The sequence below is a fragment of the Panthera pardus genome, unplaced genomic scaffold (assembly GCF_024362965.1).
Source record: "Panthera pardus isolate Hobbes unplaced genomic scaffold, ASM2436296v1 HiC_scaffold_2, whole genome shotgun sequence".
Taxonomy (NCBI): domain Eukaryota; kingdom Metazoa; phylum Chordata; class Mammalia; order Carnivora; family Felidae; genus Panthera; species Panthera pardus.
Window position 1 is genome coordinate 141210835 of NW_026526765.1, and position 22521 is coordinate 141233355.

At 35.7% G+C, this 22521-nt stretch overlaps 1 protein-coding gene across 6 annotated transcripts in view; it reads right to left on the bottom strand.

The window, feature by feature from the left end:
• DMXL1 (Dmx like 1) overlaps nucleotides 1-22521 on the bottom strand; it is a 133935-nt gene that overhangs the window by 110324 nt on the left and 1090 nt on the right. For all 6 annotated transcript variants that reach the window (XM_019469584.2, XM_019469587.2, XM_019469586.2 and 3 more), the window contains exons 2-3: nucleotides 5426-5551; nucleotides 2678-2749 (exon numbers count right to left, since the gene is read on the bottom strand). In XM_019469584.2, the coding sequence (XP_019325129.1) occupies nucleotides 2678-2749; nucleotides 5426-5551 (198 nt within the window). The remainder of the gene's footprint in view (nucleotides 1-2677; nucleotides 2750-5425; nucleotides 5552-22521) is intronic.

Below are 22521 nucleotides of genomic sequence, written 5' to 3' on the forward strand. Positions count from 1 at the left end.
AGAGAATGAATACCCATTCATGGAGGTCCAAAAAAGTTTGTCTTCAGCATAAACAACCAGTAACTATATGCCACGTTGGAGAACATTCTCTTTAACCTCAGACTTTTAAAATTACAATGTTTACCATATTATTATAATAGTTACAAAGGTTTAACTTTAAATTTGTCTGTCTGTGCTGAGGCTTCCTTCTCTTTTAATGTTTCATCCTCACCTGAGATCATAAGGTATGTGTGAAAATTCAGAGTAAGAAATGAAACACTTCCATTATATTACATAATTTATGACATTATCATTTCTGAAAGCAATACTTTTCAAACTTTTTTACCTGTAGGCCACTAAGAAATGTATGTTGCAATAGGGCCCAAAACACAAACAGACATAAATGCAATCTAAGTTTACCCCCTTACTACATGTGATGCACAGTAACATCTTCTATTTTACCCCATTTTCTTTTAAATTCAGGCTATGGCCTACTAAGTTGATTTCACTAACCTCAAAAAGATTGAGACCCATAAATAATCTTTTAATGTAGTGGTTTTCACACTTTAGTACAATAACCTGAGATGTTTACTTAAAATTCAGATTTCTGAGATGCACATCCAAAGGTTTGGGCTCAAAAAATCCAAAACGAGGAATCTGTACTTTAAATCAATGCCCCAGGTGATTCTGATACAGGTGGTCTGCAGAATATGCTTTTATGAAACACTGCCTTGCAGGAATGGCTTTTGATCATAGTGCATGTCAGAACCCTCTCTAGAACCAGACACAGAAGTGCCTAGGCACAACCCCACACCTACAGATTTAGAAATCCCGAGGGCAGGATGGATACATGGACCAGCTAGTGATTCTGAAGTTGTCTTCCCATGAAGAACCACCACCTTAAAAGAATATTCCAGAATGCACAAAGAAAAGGAAATAGTATCTTTTTTATGAGGATCTACAGATTCTCTTAGACTATACCCAGGAATTACAGATTCTGTGTACCTTCCAAAGTCCATTTTTCTATTTGATCCAGTTTTTCCCTTACACATCAAGGTTTTTTGTTTGTTTGTTTTTGTTGTTGTTGTTGTTTTTTACCCTTTCTGCAGTCAGGGTTGCCTACCAATAAACCAACTTCTTCTTACTGACTTTTTTTTTTTTTTAAACTTTTTTTTTTTAACGTTTATTTAAGTTTGAGACAGAGAGAGACACAGCATGAATGGGGGAGGGGCAGAGAGAGAGGGAGACACAGAATCGGAAGCAAGCTCCAGGCTCTGAGCCATCAGCCCAGAGCCCGACGCGAGGCTCGAACTCGCGGACAGCGAGATCGTGACCTGAGCTGAAGTCGGACGCTTAACCGACTGAGCCACCCAGACGCCCCTCTTACTGACTTTTTAACAACATATTAAACAATTATAACCAGTACATGAGAAAATGGGCAAAAACTAAAATTCCTGATTCTACCCTTACTGATAAAGGTATTTTAACATAACTGATTTTTTTAAAAGTTTTAAAGTGAGTATCAGTTAACCTAAAGAAAATATTTTTCATTAACACAAGGTAGGGAAAAGAAAGTCCACACGTAGGAATCAATACAGCTAGTTTTACTTAGTTCTGTGGCTCAGCAGCTGTTTCACTAGTTAACTAACTTATTTTCTTTGGGCCTCTGTTGTCTTACTTATAAAAAAGAAATAACAGCTGTCATACTAAGTCAGAAGGAATTTGCAAGATACTAAGGAGCTAAGTGAAAATGAAATGAAAAATACTCAAAGATATATAAAGGTATGTCTATTATTAAAACACCTTAATTCTCTACATTTAACATACTTCTGCACAGTTTCTGACATCACGTCATCATTACAATATTCCCACAAAGAATGAATCGCTATTAGCCAATTTCAGAATTGATCAAAGAGCCTCGTAAGACTGACTTGCTTAGGATCAAATGGCTAGAAAGCAGCAGAGAAAGCAAGTAAGCAGTGCTCTTAAGACCATACTTTGGTGATCCTCTTTCACAGGACTTAAATCACCAGTTTAATCTTCAGTGGAAATGGGTAAAATAACCTGGTCTATTGTATCTAGGGCATTCAAGCACCCAAGAAATTTACTACATAACCTTTGTACTTATGAAATACTGTTTTAACCAGCTTTCAGAACTATTTCTGAATACAGTTTCTCTATAAAGAAAAACATTTACTGACCTGTTAACAGTTATATTACACGAACATAGTAAGTGCAAAAAAATAAGCCCTGGAGATATGTTAAGACTCTGCAATTAAAACATGTAACTTTAAGAACAAAATACACAAGAAACAGCAGAGAAACTATATAAAAGTAGATAATAAAAACCAAAAACAAAATAGTCACCCCACCTACATAATGGTGTTTGCCACTAGCAATAAATGAAGTGCCAAACTTAAAGCTGTTGACTCTTGAAATATTTATTATAAAAGAAAAACATCAGAAGAAAAAAAGTATTTTCAGGCAATTCATCAACACAATTTAGTTTAATTCTACTTCAATCCAAGATTTAAAACATATTTTAAATATGGAAGTGGCATTTAACACGTATCTACAATTATGGTATAATTTATACTGATTTATTTGATGATCACTCTGCTTCTACACCCTTAAAAAACACTGTCTTTGAATACTCAAGACATTTCAATGCCTAAAAGAAAAATGATAAATTACTGACCAAATTTTTCTTTTGCTTCGGTAGGTTAACTGGTTCAAACACAGAGATAACATTTCCATAGGATGCTGCAATCTTTTAAAAAGAAAAATAAAGAAAACTTATGGATATGTTAACTTACTTATGAATCAAAAGAGCAAAAGAAATTAATAATATAACTTAAAATAAGCCCCCAACCAACACAATTTCATTCATCAATACTTGAAATGTCAGTTTTAAGAGACCACCATACCCAAATCAGAATTCTAGTACTGTCACTTACCAACTAGGTAACTAGCAAGTTAATTTCTTTGTATCTTAGTATCTCTATCTATTTATCTATATTTATAATATGCATAATACTATCTTCCTAATGGAATTAGTTGGAGGATTAAAACAACGGCTATAAAATATCTAGCATATAATTATCTTATAAGATGCATGGTTAATATTAATTCCTTTCCTCATAGAAAAAAAATGTACTTATGTATTCCTCGTCAAGTGGAAATCAGACTTAAAACTCAATTTCTAGGTTATCTCTTTAAAGTTCAAAATTCTGTCACTGTATGTGTATGTAGCCTTTTAAAAACTTAGATCTATTCCTTTGTGAACTCTCTAAGAAATGCATTTTTTCAATACTCTATTTTATTTGGTATCTTTATAATTTACTCTTTTAGTCAATGGCTCTATTTTATAAGGTGGCTACTGTTACAGCTTGAGTGAGCCACAAATGAAGAACACTGAAGTATCAGAAATGAGATTGATAGATACAAAGAATGAATGAGGGACAAAAATAAGAACATATAATCAATCTAGAGAAGAGGGGAGTAAGTAATGAGGATGTAATATCCAATGGAAAAAGACTTTCAATGGCTCTTTTTAAGTGTTCTGCAAGGTTCATAGGATACAGAAATCATCTGCAATCAGTCGGTCTGCAAGGAAGTATTTAGTTTGAGCTTTTAAGCATGGGTAGGGTTTCAAAGAGAAAGGAATATTCAGTGTAGGAGCAGGGTATAACACAAATATGAACACAAGTATAAACTTTAGAAGAGACAATGTACACTTGGAGATGACTACTAGCCCAGATGGAACAGAGTGTCCCTTATAACAGAATAAAGGACACACATCCAAAAAGGTACATCCAATCCAGGTTGTACAGGGCCTCGGGCCAAAGTGAATGATTTGAACTTTCCCAAGGTACTGGGAAGCTAAGAATGTTCTAAGCAAATGAGTCAGATAAATGCAGATGAATATTCTCATGAAAATTAATCTGCTAGTACTACAGAGGAAAACAAAACAGTAATGCTAAAATACTAGATGTCTACAGTATTAAGCAGCATTTCCTTCTTAAAGGCAAACAGAAATCTCCAAGTTTCATAACCTGCAAATTTTCTTCCTGATATCATAAGGAGTCTTTTAATTGTACTAAGATCTGTGACACAAAGGAAATTTGCCCTTTATGAAAATGACTATAAAACCAAATAACCAGTTTAACCTGGACTGTCATGTAATATAGGATCTCATGAAAATATAAATCATATGTGAAGTTATTAAAATGAGATTTCCAACATTAACCAGGTCTGTTTGAGTCCAGATGGTTTAATCAAGTTTTTACACAGTAATGAAGATTATAGAACTACAAAGCTGGAGATCAAACAAACATGAAGGGGGGGAAAGTCTCAAGGATTTTCAACATTCCATAATAAAGATCATTTTCGTAATGTAGTAAGAATGAAAGTTGTGAACAAAAGAAAGATAGGTGAGAAACACTTGTAACTACAAAGGTAAGGGACCTAGGAATAACAAAGAAGACCAAAGAAACAGGTAAAGATTTCAAGAGCCAAAACTTATTCTACCACAAGTATCTCTAAACTATGTCCTAAGAGGTAACTTTTCAGACAGGCAGGTTCATCAGAAATGCTTAGATTAAAAAACAAAAAAAAAGATTGGGTCCATTTGATTCCTCACGCAAAATGTTCTGGTGGAATCATAGAGGCAAATAACCTTTTAAATATCTAGCAAAAAAATTAAATAAATTTGCACAGTTTAGCCTAGTCTAGTTACAAGTATACCTAGGCCTGGCCACCTATGCCTACATGGTGCTATATTAAGCTATACACTACTGTCTACTAGCTAGGACTCTACCAATTCTGCTACTATGTAGAACCATATTGCACCTGATACAGAATCATAACCTGTTTCTTTTGTTGTTGTTGTTCTTCTTCTTTCGAGGTCACTTTTTACTTTTCACATGCAAATAGAAGTCCAAACAAAATTTTTCATTTTTCTTACAGACTTGAAATAAATTGATGAAAAACTACGGACTTTAGAAGAGTTGATCTCCATTTTAGTATAAAGTTTATCCAGAAGTTACAAGGAGATACCTGCACAATGAAGAATGACTCTAACATATGATTTCTCCTCAGTAGTTTATGTGTAAACAGACTGAAGGTTTATTGTCATTCCTTTACCTTAATCCAATCAATTTTTAAATAAGTAACCTTTAGAACTGTTCTATGGGTAATGTTCACAGAAAAGATTATGCTATAACTTGAAATTATGTAAGAACAGAATTCTTGACAATCACCAAGACACATCAGAGAGAAACAAGAATTTTGTTCTCTATTATGCATCTTAGAGAGTCAAAGAAAATTGTAGCTACATTGTCCCTGAAACAAAGCAAGCTTCACATTCAACAGGAAATACATACTTTGGAGATTATCTTGACAAAAACCAAATTCAAAACAAATCTCACATTATAAGATTACAAACCTTGCCTTGTTGCATTGAGCAGTCTACACATCCTACTTGAATATTTCCATGTTTAGCTCCTGGGATTATTTGTAACCTTTCAAAATCACTTCCCAGTATAACAATGTCACATCCAGATGCATAAGCCTAAAAAAAAAAAAAAAAGAAAGAAAGAAAGAGAGAAAGAAAGAAAGAAAAGAAAAGGAATAAACTTGTGAAGAAAGTATATACACGTACAATACTGGCATTAATATTATGTTTTAACAGAGTGATTTTAAACATCCTTTTTTTTTTTTTAATCTGTATAATTCAAGAATATTTCCTTTACCTCTGATATTCAGTCCCATCAGCAAATTCAGCCAGTCCTGTCTGCAAAATGTTCACTTCCTTCATCACTAATGAATGGTACTGCTCTGGTCTAAACTATCATCATCTACCTCTTGCACTACTATTTTTTTTTTTTAAGTTTATTTGAGAGTGGGCACACTCATGCATGAGTGAGAGAGGGAGACAGAGAATCTCTCATGAGACAGAGAAGGAGACAGAGAATCTCAAATAGGATCTGTGCTGTCAGCACAGAACCCCACCCAGGGTTCGAACCCATGAACCGTGAGATCATGACCTGAGCAGAAATCAAGAGTCAGATGCTCAAATGACTGAGCCACTCAGGAACCCCCCTCCTATACTACTATTAATAGTCAGACTGTTTCCATTCTTGCTTCCCTCTAATTCCTTTCCACACACAGTCATCTTTTTTTTTTTTTTTTTTTTTTTTTTTTAAGTAGGCTCTAGACCCAACGTGGGGCTCAAACTCATGACTCCAAGATCAACAGTTGCATGTTCTATCAAGTGAGCGAGCTGAGCTCCCTGAAGAGTCAGCTCTTAAAAATGTTTATTAAAGCAAGTAATTTGCCCTGCTTAAAAACCCCTTCAATAGTTTATCCATTGGACATGGAATAAATCAACTCCTTACCATGGTTCAATGCCCTAAATTATTATCCCAACTCTCCAAACCCATCTCAAGCTACTGTCTCGTTCCCTCTTTTGGCTCCCGTCCCTACACTGCCCTTCCTTCTGTTCCAGGGGCATACCAATCTTTTTCCACCTCAGTGTGTTTTATCCACCTCTCTCCTGCCCGATCTTTGTCTAGCTAGCTTTTTTTCAATATTCGGGTCTCAGTTCCCTCTGTCTCTCTCTGTCTCTGATTACTTTCCATCCCACCACTATTTATTCTTCTTCATAGCACCTATCATAATTTTTAAGTATCTTGCTTAATTATCCACTTCAATTGCTGCAAGTTAGGTTTCAAGACAAAAAGAGAGCATCCAAGCATATCTTATTCTCTGCTCTATCCTCCAATTCTAACTAACAGGATTTCTTTATAAACACCTATGGAATAAATGAAGTATCTAACTTCAAAAAACAGCCACCACAGCCAAACAAATAAAAAGGTATCGTTCAAGGCTTGCTGGCAAGCGTTTTATACCTCTTTTCGGTTTTTACAATTAGCACAACTCTTCCAACCAGAACTGATTTTGCATCCTTTCTTTAACTTCTTAGATCACAGGAGTTTCTCCTGTTACAAAGTATGTGGCTGTCTTCCTAGAATTTACCTATATAAGCCAGCATGAAGTATGACACTAACAATAAAACATTTATCACAAACTGTTTCCCATCCAAAAATAAGTTCACAGTATTAGCAATTATTTACTTTCTCATCACTTTTGCACCTGCACATTTACCTTACTTAATGTAAAAAATACTATACTTAATATATACTTCATGACCTTAATTCCTATCAAAGCCACAATGTTTCTGTACCTGCCAGCAAAAGGTATTTGAAAAGAAATTTGAGAGAACATACAAATAAATCTGCTCACATTACAGATAAGAAAATGAGGCCTTAATAGGCTGACATAACTTCTAAGTGGCAGAATGGGCTTCAGAATCCTGATCGCTTTTGATTCTTCACCTAGCGCTATTTCCCTGGCACCATTAGGACTTCCATAGTTATTGTGCTTGCCCGAGTTTTCCTAGGAGAAATTAGTGACAATCAAGTATGGTTCTACTAGTGTCACATAGGGGAAAATCTTGGCTCAGTGAACAAACAAAAAAAATCTCATGATGGTCTGTAAAACGATATAAATATCCACTATCAGAACACAAGACTTGTCACAAGACTATTAGCAAGAATAAAAATTTTCACTTGTAACACACTAAATATCTTAATATTTTAGAAACTGATTTTCCCCTCATTATTAAATTTCGATAAAGTACTGATTGTCACCGTATCCCAAAACATTGTGTCAAATTCTGAACGTTTACAATTTAGATTTCCTTACTTGTTAACAAAAATTTTTTAGTTTCCATTAACTGGAATGAACATGTATGTTTTTTTTCTTTCTTTCTTTCTTTCTTTCTTTCTTTCTTTCTTTCTTTCTTTCTTTCTTTCTTTCTTTCAATATATGAAATTTATTGTCAAATTGGTTTCCATACAACACCCAGTGCTCATCCCAACAGGTGCCCTCCTCAATGCCCATCACCCACTTTCCCCTCCCTCCCACCCCCCATCAACCCTCAGTTTATTCTCAGTTTTTAAGAGTCTCCTATGCTTTGGCTCCCTCCCTTTATTTTTTTCCCCTTTCCCTCCCCCATGGGTTTCTGTTAAGTTTCTCAGGATCCACATTAAGAGTGAAAATATATGGTATCTGTCTTTCTCTGTATGACTTATTTCACTTAGCGTAACACTCTCCAGTTCCATCCATGTTGCTACAAAGGGCCATATTTCATTCTTTCTCATTGCCACGTAGTACTCCATTGTGTATATAAACCACAATTTCTGTAACCATTCATCAGTTGATGGACATTTTTTTGTAATTTTTTTTTAATGTTTATTTATTTTTGATGGAGAGAGAGACAGAGTGTGAGTGGGTAGCGTCAGAGAGAGAGACACACAGAATCCGAAGCAGGCTTCAGGCTCTGAGCTGTCAGCACAGAGCCCGATGCGGGGCTCAAACTCACAAACCGCGAGATCATGACCTGAGTCGAAGTTGGATGCTCAACCGACTGAGCCACCCAGGCGCCCCCATCAGTTGATGGACATTTATGCTCTTTCCATAATTTGGCTATTGTTGAAAGTGCTGCTGTCAACATTGGGGTACAAGTGCCCCTGTGCATCAGCACTCCTGTACCCCTTGGGTAAATCCCTAGCAGTGCTATTGCTGGGTCATAGGGAAGATCTATTTTTAATTTTTTGAGGAACCTCCACACTGTTTTCCAGAGGGGCTGCACCAGTCTGCATTCCCACCGACAGTGCAAGAGGGTTCCCGTTTCTCCACATGCTCGCTAGCATCTATATAGTCTCCTGATTTGTTCATTTTAGCCGCTCTGACTGGCGTGAGGTGATATCTGTGTGGTTTTGATTTGTATTTCCCTGATGAGGAGTGACGTGGAGCATGTTTTCATGTGCCTGTTGGCCATCTGGATGTCTTCTTTGGAGAAGTGTCTATTCATATCTTCTGCTCATTTCTTCACTGGATTATTTGTTTTTCGGGTGTGGAGTTTGGTAAGTTCTTTATAGATTTTGGATTCTAGCCCTTTGTCCAATATATCATTTGCAAATATTTGTTCCCATTCTGTTGGTTGCCTTTTAGTTTTGTTGATTGTTTCCTTTGCAGTGCAGAAGCTTTTTATCTTCATGGGGTCCCAATAGTTCATTTTTGCTTTTAATTCCCTTGCCTTTGGAGATGTGTCAAGTAAGAAATTGCTGCAGCTGAGGTCAGAGGTTTTTTTCCTGCTTTCTCCTCTAGGGTTTTGATGGTTTCCTGTCTCACATTCAGATCCTTTATCCATTTTGAGTTGGTTACAAAATTACTGTTTAATGTAAGTATTAAACATCTGCAGAGTTGAGAACCGCATAGTTATCCCAGAAATAAACACTTAGAACTCTAGATAGGAAAATGCCAATTTATAATACAATTAACCCTTGATCATTCAAAGATTAACCCAGTTCTGAATTACCCTTGTCCTTTTGCTGCTCCTGTATTACACTAGTATTGCCTGTCATTTGACTTTCCTTTAGTGACAGTAGAACATACAAAAGCTTTCTCTCTCTAGTTTTGGTAAACTTCAAATCAATTGAAAATGACTGATCTTATCTGGAATCTCTCTCTTTCAGTCCCCACTTTCTTCTCTTAGAGTTATAACTAATGCATAGCAATAAACTACTATATGAGAAAAAAAAGATTATAATCATCTGCAGTCTTCACTAGTCGACTACTATGCTTGGTGCTTATAATTAAGATTTTCTGGTATTCTTGACTACAGAACTTATTTTTCAGTTTATCTGCATAACTAAATATAGAATGCATTAAAGACTCAAACCATATTTGCATTATGTTCCGTTTCTCATTTTCAAGAATCTGTAAACGTCTCTCCTTAAAAAGTCTGCTGTGCATAGGAGACTAGTTAAATAAATATTGCACATACCCACAATGGAGTATAATACAGCTGTAAAAATAATAAGGAAGCAATCTATGAACTGAAATGCAGTGATTTCTTGGGGACATTTTTAAGTGAAAAAAAGCAAAGTACAAAAGGATGTGTTATTCGGGCAAGGAACAAGGAAAATAAGAAAACACACATGGATCTGCTTATTACAGTAAGAAACACAGGATGGATAAAACTAGACAGTAATAAAGCTGATTACCAACAAAGGTGGGGAGGATGAAGTGGAAGAGATACAGGAAAAAATGACTTTTGAAAACATGTTAACATAATACATATTCAAAACTTCAATCAGAGTAGGGGGCAGGTAGTGAAACAAAGGAATTGACTGCATTTCAAATAAAGAAGGCACAAAGGACCTAAGTAACTTATGAACACAGAGTATGACTGTGTAATATCAGTCTTGGACAGTGAAAAGGAAAACACTAGTCCACCTCCTGTGTTTCTCCTTTACTCACACACAACTACCACATTCTCAACACTTTTGACAACAGATGTGGGGTCTTTTAACCACAAGAAACAATTCTGTGACACAAACTGGGTCTCTGACAATTTAACTCAATTCTGACACTACGTACCTGGGGATAGTGTCTGATCCCATAGGTTAAGGGCTCAGTTTTAACTGAGACTGTCCTATACTTCACAAGCTAATCTCAAGTGGTGGGTCCCCAGGTTACCCATAACTTCTGTCCAATTTGGCTACATATCAGAAGTTCCCATGACCTCCTTCCCCTTGGATCTGATATGTGCTAAAACAAAACTTAGGGAAATACTTACTTACATTTACCAATTTATTAAAAGATATGATAAGGGATACAGAAGAACAACTTAGATAAAGAAATGTATAGAGCAGGATCTGGGAGGAGGTTCCAAGTACAGGAGCTTCTGTCCCCATGGAACTAGGGGAGCATCACCCTCCTGGTACATGGATATGTTCACCAACCTGGAAGCTCCCCGAGTGCCATACTGTTGGGATTTCACAGAAGCTTCCTTGCACAGGCATGTCAATTATTAACTCCATTTCTAATCCCTCTCTAGTCTCTGGAGAATGGAAGGTGGGGCTGAAAATTACAAGCTTCTAAATCTGGCTTAATCTTTCTGCTGACCGTCCCAGAAGCCATCCAGGACCCTACCTAGAGTTGCCTCATTACAACAAAAGATGCTCCTGGTTCCCTTGTAACTTAGGAATTTATAAGGGTTTCAAGAGCTGTGGTAGGTCCCAGGGTAAAGAACCAAATAAGTATTAGGGGGCGCCTGCCTGGCTCAGTCAGTAGAGCATGTGACTCTTGATCTCAGAATTTTAAGTTTGAACCCACATTGGGTAAAGAGACTACTTTAAAAAAAATTGGGCATGTGGGTGGCTCAGTTCCTGAAGAATCCAACTCTTGATTTCAGCTCAGGTCATGATCTTATGGTTCATGAGATCATGCCCTGTGTCAGGCTCTGTGCTGACATGGAGGAGCCTGCTTGGGATTCTCTCTCTCCCCTCTCTCTGCCCCCTTCCCCTCACTCCCCAACTCCATGCAGCACGCAGCACCTGGACACACAATCTCTCTCAAAATTAAATAAACATTAAAAAAATATTAAAAAACTGTTAAATTTAAAAAAAACAAATATTAGAACAAGTGATGCTCATAATGTTCTTATCACTTAGGAATTTAGAAGAGTTTCAGGAGCTCTGTGCCAGAAACAAGGGAAACAGACCAATATATGTTATCTTCTATTATCTCACAGGCAGGGTGGGGAGAAGTATGAACAAATCTTGAATGCTTTTTGTAGGTTGTTTTGTAACTGTAGTGGTATGGACAATGCAATTCTGAAACTATTTTAAATGTATTACAGAACTGAGCAAATTAGCCGAGGATCTCATGGTATAAGGAAGAACAAAGATATAAAATAAAGATGCAACAGAGTCGAGTAAGGTTGTACCGGAATTGGAAATATTGGTATAAAAATTATGCTTTCCAAAATATACATATTTCCCTGCACATATGTAAATATATTTGTACATGTGTATGTATGTGCATGCCATATGCATATACATGTGTATCATGTGCTGGTACTGTCAACTGAAAAGGACAAGAAGCATAAACATCCCAGTAGCAATGAGATCACCTAGCACCTTGATCTTGGTCTCTAATAGCATTCTCTACTAAAAGAAACCAGGGCTCCCTGAAGAAAGAGCTAATTACATCACTGGGGCAGGGTAGCTACAATAAGGGCAAAGAATACCCTCTTACACCAGAAAGAAGGTGCTTTAAAAAAAAAAAAAAAAGGACCAGGCAAGAATCATCATCCGTGGATATTCAACCTAGGAGAAAATAGGGACACTCAACTTAGGATATTTGCACGGTCTTAAAACTCTCTCACACACTGCTTATTAGGTACAAGAGGAAGGAAAAAAAAAAAAAAGAAATTTGTTGTACAGGGGAGAAACTGGGCAACACCTTCAAGAGTCATCAAAATTAACAACACTAATGACAGATATCACGCACACCTAGAGAAGAACACAACATCATCTATGCAGAATTTTGGCCAAGAATGCATAACCTCACTATAACCAAGAAGAAACATCAGAAAATGCAAAATGAGTAAAGGTTTGTTTTTTAAAAGTGGGAAGAACGTACTCTACTCTTCAAATGTCAAAGTCAAAATGAATTTAAAAAAAAAGAAATGATGCTAAAGAGACATGGTAATTAAATGTAATCCCATGGTCCGAATCTTGTACTAGAAAGGATAAATGCTGTATAGAATGCTGTCATATCAACTAACAGAACTGGAATACAGCTAATACGTTAGCTAAAAGTTTATCAATATATATTTATGAAATAGATTACTGTTATTATATAACAGAATACTCGTCTTACCATGAAATCAAACTAAAGTATTTGATTGTAAAAAATTATGACATATGTAACTTATTTCAAAGGGTTCAGGACAAAAAATTATGTAGGCATACACATATCCAAGGAGCACAAATGATAAAGAAAATGGGAATCAATTACTACCCATAGTCAAATCTAAGTAAAGAGAGTATGGGTGCTCCTTGTATTATTTTTATTTCATTAACTTTTTCTAGGTACGAAGTTATTTCTAAACAGTTACTTTCCATGTAGTGATGAAAACATCTAAAACTTAATTATTTTCAAAAATTTAAAACAAAAAATGCTGTGACTTTTTTGTGCTTTCTTTTATTTTTCACTTTCTATAGTGTTTTGGGCCTATTTTTTTCTCTTTGGCACTATACTGCAAGGCCAATTCAAGTGGTTTTCACTGTCAACAGATTTAATCCCTACAACAAATACTGTGAAGTACTCACTATAATCACCCCATTTTACTCATAAGCAAATTCAAGCTTAGACAGACTGAGTAATTGCCTTGAGTGTTAGAGCCAGTAGGAGGCACAACTGAGACTGAAACCAAGTTACAACTACTGGGAAAGGACATGCTCTTACCTGCTGTGTTAGGCTGCCACACGATGTCTTATAAACAAACAATGGCAATGAATTTAATAATTTTTCTCTAATTTCTTCCCATAATTAAAAATGTCTTATTTGGATTGTGAAGCAACCAGCACTCCCATAACTGTTGATAGGAATATAAATTAAAATGGTACAACTCAAGATGCTTTCATGGCTCAGTCAGTGGGTCGAGTGTCCAATTCTTGATTTCGGCTGAGGTCATGATCTCACGGGTCGAGACTGACCTCCTGTGCCATCAGTGCAGACCCTGCTTGGGATTTTCTCTCTCCCTCTCTCTTGCCCTTCCCTGGTGCTCAAAATAAATAAATAAACATTTTTAAAAAATAAAAAAAAAAAATGGTACAACTACTTTGGAAAACTAAACACATGCCTAATCAATAATCCAGCAATTCTACTCTTAAGTTTATACGCAATAGAAAGTGTCCATATTACACTAAAATACATGAATAAGAACATTCAAAACTATTCATAAACACTCTGAGGTAGAACCAACTCAAGCATCCATCAACAACAGAACATATAAATAAACTGTAGTATAATCATATAATGGAATACTAGAAAGCAATTGTTCTCAAACTCCCTGGTCTCCAGAATTCTTTGACCTCTTAAGAAAATACTGAGGGGCACCTGGGTGGCTCAGCTGGTTAAGCGCCCAACTTCGGCTCAGGTCAGGTCATGGTGTCGTCGTTCATGAGTTCAAGCCCCGTGTCCAGCTCTGTGCTGACAGCTCAGAGCCTGGAGCCTGCTTTGGTTTCTGTCTCCCCCTTCTCTCTGCCCCTCCCCACTCAAGCTCTGTTTCTCTCAAAAATAAACATTAAAAAAAAAAAAAAAAGAAAATATTGACGTTAACCATCCTCCCTTTTCTCTCCTCAAGGGCTTTAGTTTGTACATTATCACTATCAATACTTTCTCTTTTAGAAATTGAAACTGAGAAAACATTATACACCAATTGAATCAGTTATGAAAACCTTCCAACAACTAAAAGCCCAGGATCAGATGGCTTCACTAGTGAATTCTACCAAACACTTGACAAACAATTAATGCCAATCCTTCTCAAGCTCTTCCAAAAAACTGAAGAGTAAACATTTACAAATTCATTGTGCAAGGCCAGCATTCTGCCGTTAGAACTCTAGACAAGGTGGGGAGCCTGGGTGGCTCAGTCAGTTAAGCATCTCTCTCTTGGTTTGGGCTCAGGTGATGATCTCATGGTTTGTGATATCAAGCCCCACAATGGGCTTTGCACTGACAGCATAATGCCTGCTTGGGATTCTATGTCTCCCTCTCTCACTGTTCCTCCCCAGCTCACAGGCACACACTCACTCTCTGTCTCAAAATAAACAAACAAACATTAAGGGTGGAAAAAAAGTCTAGACTAGGGCACTACAGGAAAATTACATACCAATATGCTTGATTAACACAAATGTAAAAATCCTAAACAAAATACTTGCAAACCAATTTTAACAGCACATTAAAAAGATTATATACCATAATCAAGTGGGATTCAAGGACAGTTCAATAAAGGCCATACATGACAAGCCTACAATATAAACACCACATTCAATGGTGACAAGCTGAGGCAAGCTTTTTCCTAATTCTCTAAGATTAGGAAAAAGGCAAGGATGCCTACTCTCACCACTCACATTAAAAACAGTACTAAAAGTCCTTGCCAGAGCAATTAGGTGTGAAAAAAACAATAAAAAGCATCCAAATCAGGAAGAAACACATCAAAATGACTGTTTACACTTAACAAGATATCATATATTGAAATCTCTAAAGGCACTACCAAAAGAAAAAAACAACAACATTAGAAGTAGTAAATGAATTCAGCAAAGCTGTAGGATACAAAATCAATACACAAAAAATCAGTCGTGTTTCTATATATTAACAAAGACCTACTTAAAAAGGAAATTAAGAAAACTGACAATAGCATCAAAAAGAGTAAAATACTTAACAATAAATTTTAAAAAGGTGAAAGATACACTGAAAACTATAAAACACTGATTAAAGAAACTGAAGATGACACACACAAAAAAGGAAAAATATTTTGTGTGCTTAGAATGGAAGACTATTGTTAAAATGTCCATAGTACTCAAAGCAATCTACAGATTCAATGCAATCCCTATCAAAATACCAACGGCATTGTTCACAGGAAAAAAAAATCCCAAAATTCATATGAAGCCACAAAATACCCCAAATAGCCAAAGCAATCTTGAGCAAGAACTAAGCCTGAGCCATCACACTTCCTGATTTCAGACTATATTACAAAGCTATAGTAAGCAAAACAGTATGATGCTGGCATAAAGACAGGCACATAGACAAAAGGCCAACTAATTAGCCAACTAATCTTCAACAAAGGCACCAAGAATACATAGTGGAGAAAGGATAGTCTTTTCAAAAAATGGTAATGAGAAACTGCACATGCACATGCAAAAGAATAAAACTGGACCCTTATACACAAAAATCAACTCAAAATGGATCACAGACTTGAATGTAAGACCTGAAACCATAAAATTCCTAAAGGAAAACATAGAGGAAAAACTCCTTGACATTGGTCTTAGTGATGACTTTTTTGATATGACACCAACAGCACAAGCAGCAAAAGAAATAATAAATAAGGGGGGGGGGGGGACTACATCAAACTAAGAAGCTTCTGCACAGCAAAAGAAACCGTTCACAAAATGAAAAAGCAACCTACAGAATGGGAGAAAATTTTGCAAACCATCTCTGATAAGGAGTTAATATCCAAAACATATAAAGAACTCATATAAATCAGTAAGAAAACAGTCTGATTAAAAACTGGGTAGAAAACCTGAATAGACATTTTTCAAAAAAAGACATTGAAGTGGCTAATAGGTACATGAAAAAAAGTTTTTCATCACTAATCATGAGGGAAATATACAGCAAAACCACAATGAGATAGTGCTTCACACCTATTAGAATGGCTATCATCAAAAAGACAAGAGACACCAAGTGTTGGTGAAGATGCAGACCAAAGAAAATTCTTGTGCCCTCTTGTTGGGAATGTAAACTAATATAGATACTATGGAAAACAGTATGAAGTTTCCTAAAAAAGTTAAAAATAGAAGTACCATGTGACTTAGCAAAGTAACTTCTGGGTATATATCCAAAGATGATGAAATGACTATCTCAATGAAATACCTACACTCCCATATTTACTGCAGCATTATTCACAATAGCCAAGATATGGCAACAACCTAAGTGTCCAACATGGATGAATGGTTAAAGAAAATGTGTATATGATATATATACACAATGGAATAGTGTTCAGCCATTAAAATAAAAGAAAATCCTGACATTTGTGACAACCTTGACAGCATAATATTAAGTGAAATAAACCAAACAGAGAAAGACAAATGTGATATACATGTATTCCATACACGGAATCTAAAAACATTATACTAATAAAAACAGAGACTAGAAAGGTGGTTGCCAGGGTCTGAGGGCTGAGGGAGATGGGAGATGCTGGTCAAAGGGTACCAACTTTCAACTGTTAGATAAATAAGTTCCAGGGATCTAATGTACAGCATGGTGACTAGAGTTAACAATATAGTATTATGTCCTTGAAAGTTGCTGTGAGAATAAAGCTTTAATGTTCTCACCGTAACAACAACAAAATGGTCATTATGTAAGGGACATATTAACTAGCCTTACTGTGATAAACATTTCACGATATATACTTGTATCAAATCATCACACTGTATACCTTAAACTTACATGATGATGTATGTCAATTATATCTCAATAAAGCTGGGGAAAAAAAGAGATGTACAGGTAACCCAAACAAGGTATCATCCAAAAATCACTTAGAATAGACATATCTTCTTATGGATAGTTCTAATAGACTATTCAAATGAATTTAAATGAAAATTTAAAAAATAAAATTAATTCAATCTCTAGAGTATATACAACATGGTGAGGTAATAAGCATGGAATTACACCAGGCTCCCTCCCCCACCAAAATCAGGGAAAGCAGCTTTAAAGTGGGCTAAGTACGTACCACTAAATTCTTAAAATAATCAATCAACCTGGTTTAAATAAAAAACAAAGGAGTAATATAATACATAGTATTGCTAAACAAAAATTTATTAGTAGTTTGAAAGATTTGGCTAAAATAAATTATTCTCAAAACCCATTTGAAGGTGCCCTGACTATATTGTATAAGGTTATCAAAACAATAAGAACAGCACTGATTTATCAACTAAACTGTAATACAACTTGGTCTTCAAAATTAATATGCATATATTACAACTGATACATGAGCTGCTTCTATCAAGAGATCTGTAATCAGAAAAATCTATTACTATCCAATGATAATTAAATTAACAAATGAAAATTCTTTTCGATAATACATAAATAATAGGTTTACTAACTTTGAGACTAAACAAGATGCACAGGAAGAATTGAGTTCATATTTGTGCCATCAAGCATAGAATCATCATTTTTAACTTTAAATTTTGGCAGAGAACCTTCTCAAATATTCTAAATTCGAAAATTATCCGAGACTGTAACAGCCAGTATCTGAATTTGGAAAACAACTTGATTTTTTGTTTTCACTGATTCATTTTAACCAACCATACCAGGTATATATTCCAAGGAATTTCTTCCTGGTATATTTCCTGGTTAAATGACTTGAGTTTGGTATATTGTAATTAACATTTTTCTCATTTTTAACCGTATGTTAAAAATTAGTACTGCTTCAATAATCTTAACGGCATTAATACTATTTAAAATATAATATTTAAAGAGGGCCAGTTTTTAAAAAGAAGTCCAATTTAGTTCCACATGATGGCATATGAGAATCACAAAAATCTTTTTCCAGATATGAATAGTATCAAATTTTCCTCTCCTGTATTCTCTCCACTTACAAAGACCCACAAGCCCCTTCCAAAAACAAACAAAAAACCCCTTTCTATCCTCCCACCTATAAAGATTTCCCTAGAAGAACAAAACAAAAAGCTAAAGAAAGGATGCTTACTATGACAGAAAGTGTTGGCAGGAGAATGCTAATTCAGCCTCCATTTCTCTACCAACACCCAAAGAGCTGCAGTCAATCTTTTGACTTCTAATCTGGGTCCCCTTAGCTGTGAACACTGGGTTGTCTAACACAAAAGAGAGCCTAGAGCTCTAACATGTTTGCTTTCTCTTCTAAAGCAAAGATGTTTAAATTTCAAACTAGAGACAGGAAGTCCTAAATATTAACACAATCTGTCCCTTATAAATTACCTCCCTTTCCATTTAACTTGAAACACAGTTTCAACCCTAACTATAGATAAGCTATGAAAAGAAAAAAACAATCTATTGTATATTAAAGCATATATGTCATCAGTATTCACAGAAATACTAGAAAATCTAGATTCCAATTAACTGTGACTCTTTTTAACTTATCATTTGTCCTTTATAAACAAAATAGTTTTTATTCTAAAAACAAAAGTTTTCAACAGATCAGGACCAGGTTGCTCACATATTTTCACTCTAAAAGCAGTAGGAAATTAACAAGAAAAAAAAGAGTGAGGGAAGCATTCAGTTAAATAAAGAAAAAATAAAGAATTTTTGCTTAGTGTACAGGAAATTTTTCCCCGTTGTTCACCTGATATTGAAGGTAAAACACGTAACAAATAACTGAGAAAAATTTCAAGAAACTTTTTTAAGTTTATTCATTTATTTTGAGAGAGAAAGCCTGTGCACAAGTCAGGGAGGGGCATTAAGAGAGGGAGGATCCCAAGCAGGCTAAGCACGGTCAGCACAGAGCCCAAAGTAAACCTCACCACAGTGAGATCATGACCGGAGCCCAAATCAAGAGTTGAACCCTTAACGACTGAGCCACCAAAATGTCCCTAAAGGAACTTTAATAGAAATATTTTATTTGGACTCAAATATAAATTATTAAAGCTATTTTAAAATACAGCAAATTTTAATTATATCCCAATGTCTTCTGTATGTCTTATTCATCAATTCAACCAGTATTTATGTGCCAAGCATTAGAATAAGCATGACTTGAATTTTATAATAACTGTCATTTTTGAGGGTTTTACATAAACACTGAACATAGTACACTATGAATAGGTAACACTTTAGCTCTATTTTACAGATGAGAAAAAAAGGAATTTAGAGAGTATAAAAGAACTTGCTCATGGATATACAAAGAGCTGTAAGGAACTAGGCTGGAAATCAAATCCAAGTAATGACTCTACTAATAGGAGTCACCACTACTTTAATCACCGTTCTAGATGGTCATAAGGAAACCATGGGAGACACAAACAAAGCAATACTGGTTAATGATACAATGAAAGTACAAATAAAGTGCTTTGACAGCAAGACAGACGTGGTCACTGCCTTCTAGGAGTTCTCATACTAAGAGGGAAGTCAAAATATTTGATGCCAGTTTAAGTAGTAAAAGTGTATCTAATACTTAGACAAATTGTATTACTAAGGGCATATTTTAAAACCTAGAATTCATGAGAGCAGGCATTCAATTTCATTTCAATTTGAAACTTGTCAGACTTGATTTGGAAAACAGGATTTCATTTCTTGTAATCTTTGAAAACAAGAACAGTTAGTTATCTGCAAACATGCAAAGGGAGGAATTACAAACACAGGATGTCTTCACAAAAGGCATAAAGTACCAGGAGGAATAAAACCATTCTTCAAGGGGGCCTGCAACAGGAAGATCTCATGTCCCTCCCTCTAGCAATACTGAAATTTAGAGATTTTTTTAGTCTATATATACCATCTACCATTAAGGTCTGTTACCTTCCTATCAAGTACAAATCGGAAAATGTTAAAAACAGAATCCAAGGAGTAAACAATAAATAGATTTTGCTTTTTAACGTAAAAAACAACTTGAAGAGACATAAATTTAAGATGTATAGCGTGTCAAGGAAACTGAAGGCACGAAACTTGGTTTATAACACAACTACCAACTTAATGTTGAAGAGTCAGGGATGGATTGGGTACAAAGGAAGATGGCTGTTAATCCTTAAACTACCACACAAATTACAGAGAATTGTGATCTCTTTATACTAAACAGACAAAAATTTATTTTTATCGAATTCACTAGAATCCTTCCTTAGATCTGGGAGAAAGCAGCAGTATGCTTGGTAGGAGATGATTAAAGTCTAGTTTATGGAAACAGATTTTAAAGACTTTTAATTTTTTTTAATTAAAAAAAATTTAAGTTTACTTATTTATTTTGAGAGGGAGAGAGAGAGTGTGTGCCCAAGCAAGCATGAGTAGGGTAGAGACAGAGAGGGGAGAGAGAATTCCAAACAGGCTGCATGCTAACAGCATAGAGCCTGATGCAGGGTTCGAACTCACAAACGTGAGATCATGACCTGGGCTGAGATCAAGAGTTGGATGCTTAACCAAATGAGCCACCCAGGTGCCCCCAACTTTTTTTAATGTTTATTTATATCTGAGAGATCTTATGAGCATGAACAGGGGAGAGGCAGAGAGAGAGAGAGGGAGACAGAATCTGAAGCAGGCTCCTCGCTGTCAGGGCAGACCCCCACTTGTGGCTCAAATCCTGGAACACTGACATCATGACTTGAGCTGAACTCAGACACCCAACCAACTGAGCCACCCAGGCACCCCGGAAATAGATATTAAAATAAGGTCGCAGAACTGAGCAACAAGCTACATGATGGTATAGAATAACCATATATAGTCTCTGGCAAATTACCTCACCTCTTCTTTAAAATAACACGGAGGTGGGGCGCCTGGGTGGCTCAGTCGGTTAAGCGTCTGACTTTGGCTCCGTTCATGATCTCATGGCTGGTGGGTTTGAGCCCCAAGTCGGGCTCTGTGCCGATAGCTCAGAGTCTGGAGCCTGCTTCAGATTCTGTGTCTCCCTCTCTCTCTCTCTCTCTCTGCCCCTTCCCCACTCAGACTCTGTCTCTCCATCTCTTAAAAATAAATAAACATTAGAAAATAGTAATAATAATAAAAATAAAATAACATGGAGGCATCCACCAAGGTTTTATATACACTTAAAAGGATATTCTAGGTGTATAATAGGTCAGTCTATTGCATGTGCTTTGAAGTTCACACTATGGCTTACAGATTCTGAAAGCCTTCTTAGAGAAAGTTGCTAGAATTTACATTGGATAAAGCACTCATGTAACTTTAGGAGATGTTACCATCCTGTAATCTTCCACTAGGAAAACCTCCTTAGGGCGCTGTTTATTTCCTTCTAAATAGCAAGAACAGAGAGCAGTGTCCAGCTACAGAAAGTCTACAACAGTTCAGTGAGACCCTCAGAATTCAACCTCCTCCTAAATATTCAGGCTAGATTACCATTTAGAATTAGAATCTCCAAAAGCTGCTAATGTCAAATGCAAGCTAAGGTGTGTACTAGTATCTCCAGAGTGGAGGTACAAACTGTCCAAGAGCAAAATACTTAGTTGCCGCAGATCTAAAAGCACAATTTAGGGATGGAATACCTGTACCATGTCAAATCATGACTATTATTTAATCTAATACTTATTCTGACTGACAAAGACCACAAAACAATTCATAGAAGAAAATCTGGGGGATCTGCGAAGCTTTTTACTTTGTCTCACTGTTAATGTAAAAATAAGTTTTACTTTTCATCACAACTAAGAGAGAGCAACACAAGTTGTAGCAATTATAAATAAGTTTATATATAAGTTTATATATCCATTATAAAATATGTTTATAATATTATAAACATTATAATTATAAATTATAAATAAATAAGTTTATATATCCTCAGCATTATAAATAAGTTTATATATCCAATCCTGATTTACAGTTTGAAATTATAAAAACTATAGTTAAAGCAGAAAATGCCACTATACTGCTAAGTAGCCTGAAGTTTGGGGCCCTCTTCCTTCCAACATCTGAGGAAGACAAATGAAAAAGGAGTCACTTTCAGGTACAGAAGAGTTTTATTGAAAAACTGTAACGTAACTTTAAGTAATTGATGTGAGCAATCTAAAATAAATAACACTTTCCCAGGATTTCTAAACTGCTACACATGGAATTCAAAGGATGGCAGGAGCGAATTATTTACAAAAAATATTTTTTTCTTTCCAAAGTTATTTATGGGTGAATTTGAAGAGAAGTAAATGAAAACACCGCTTTCACTGT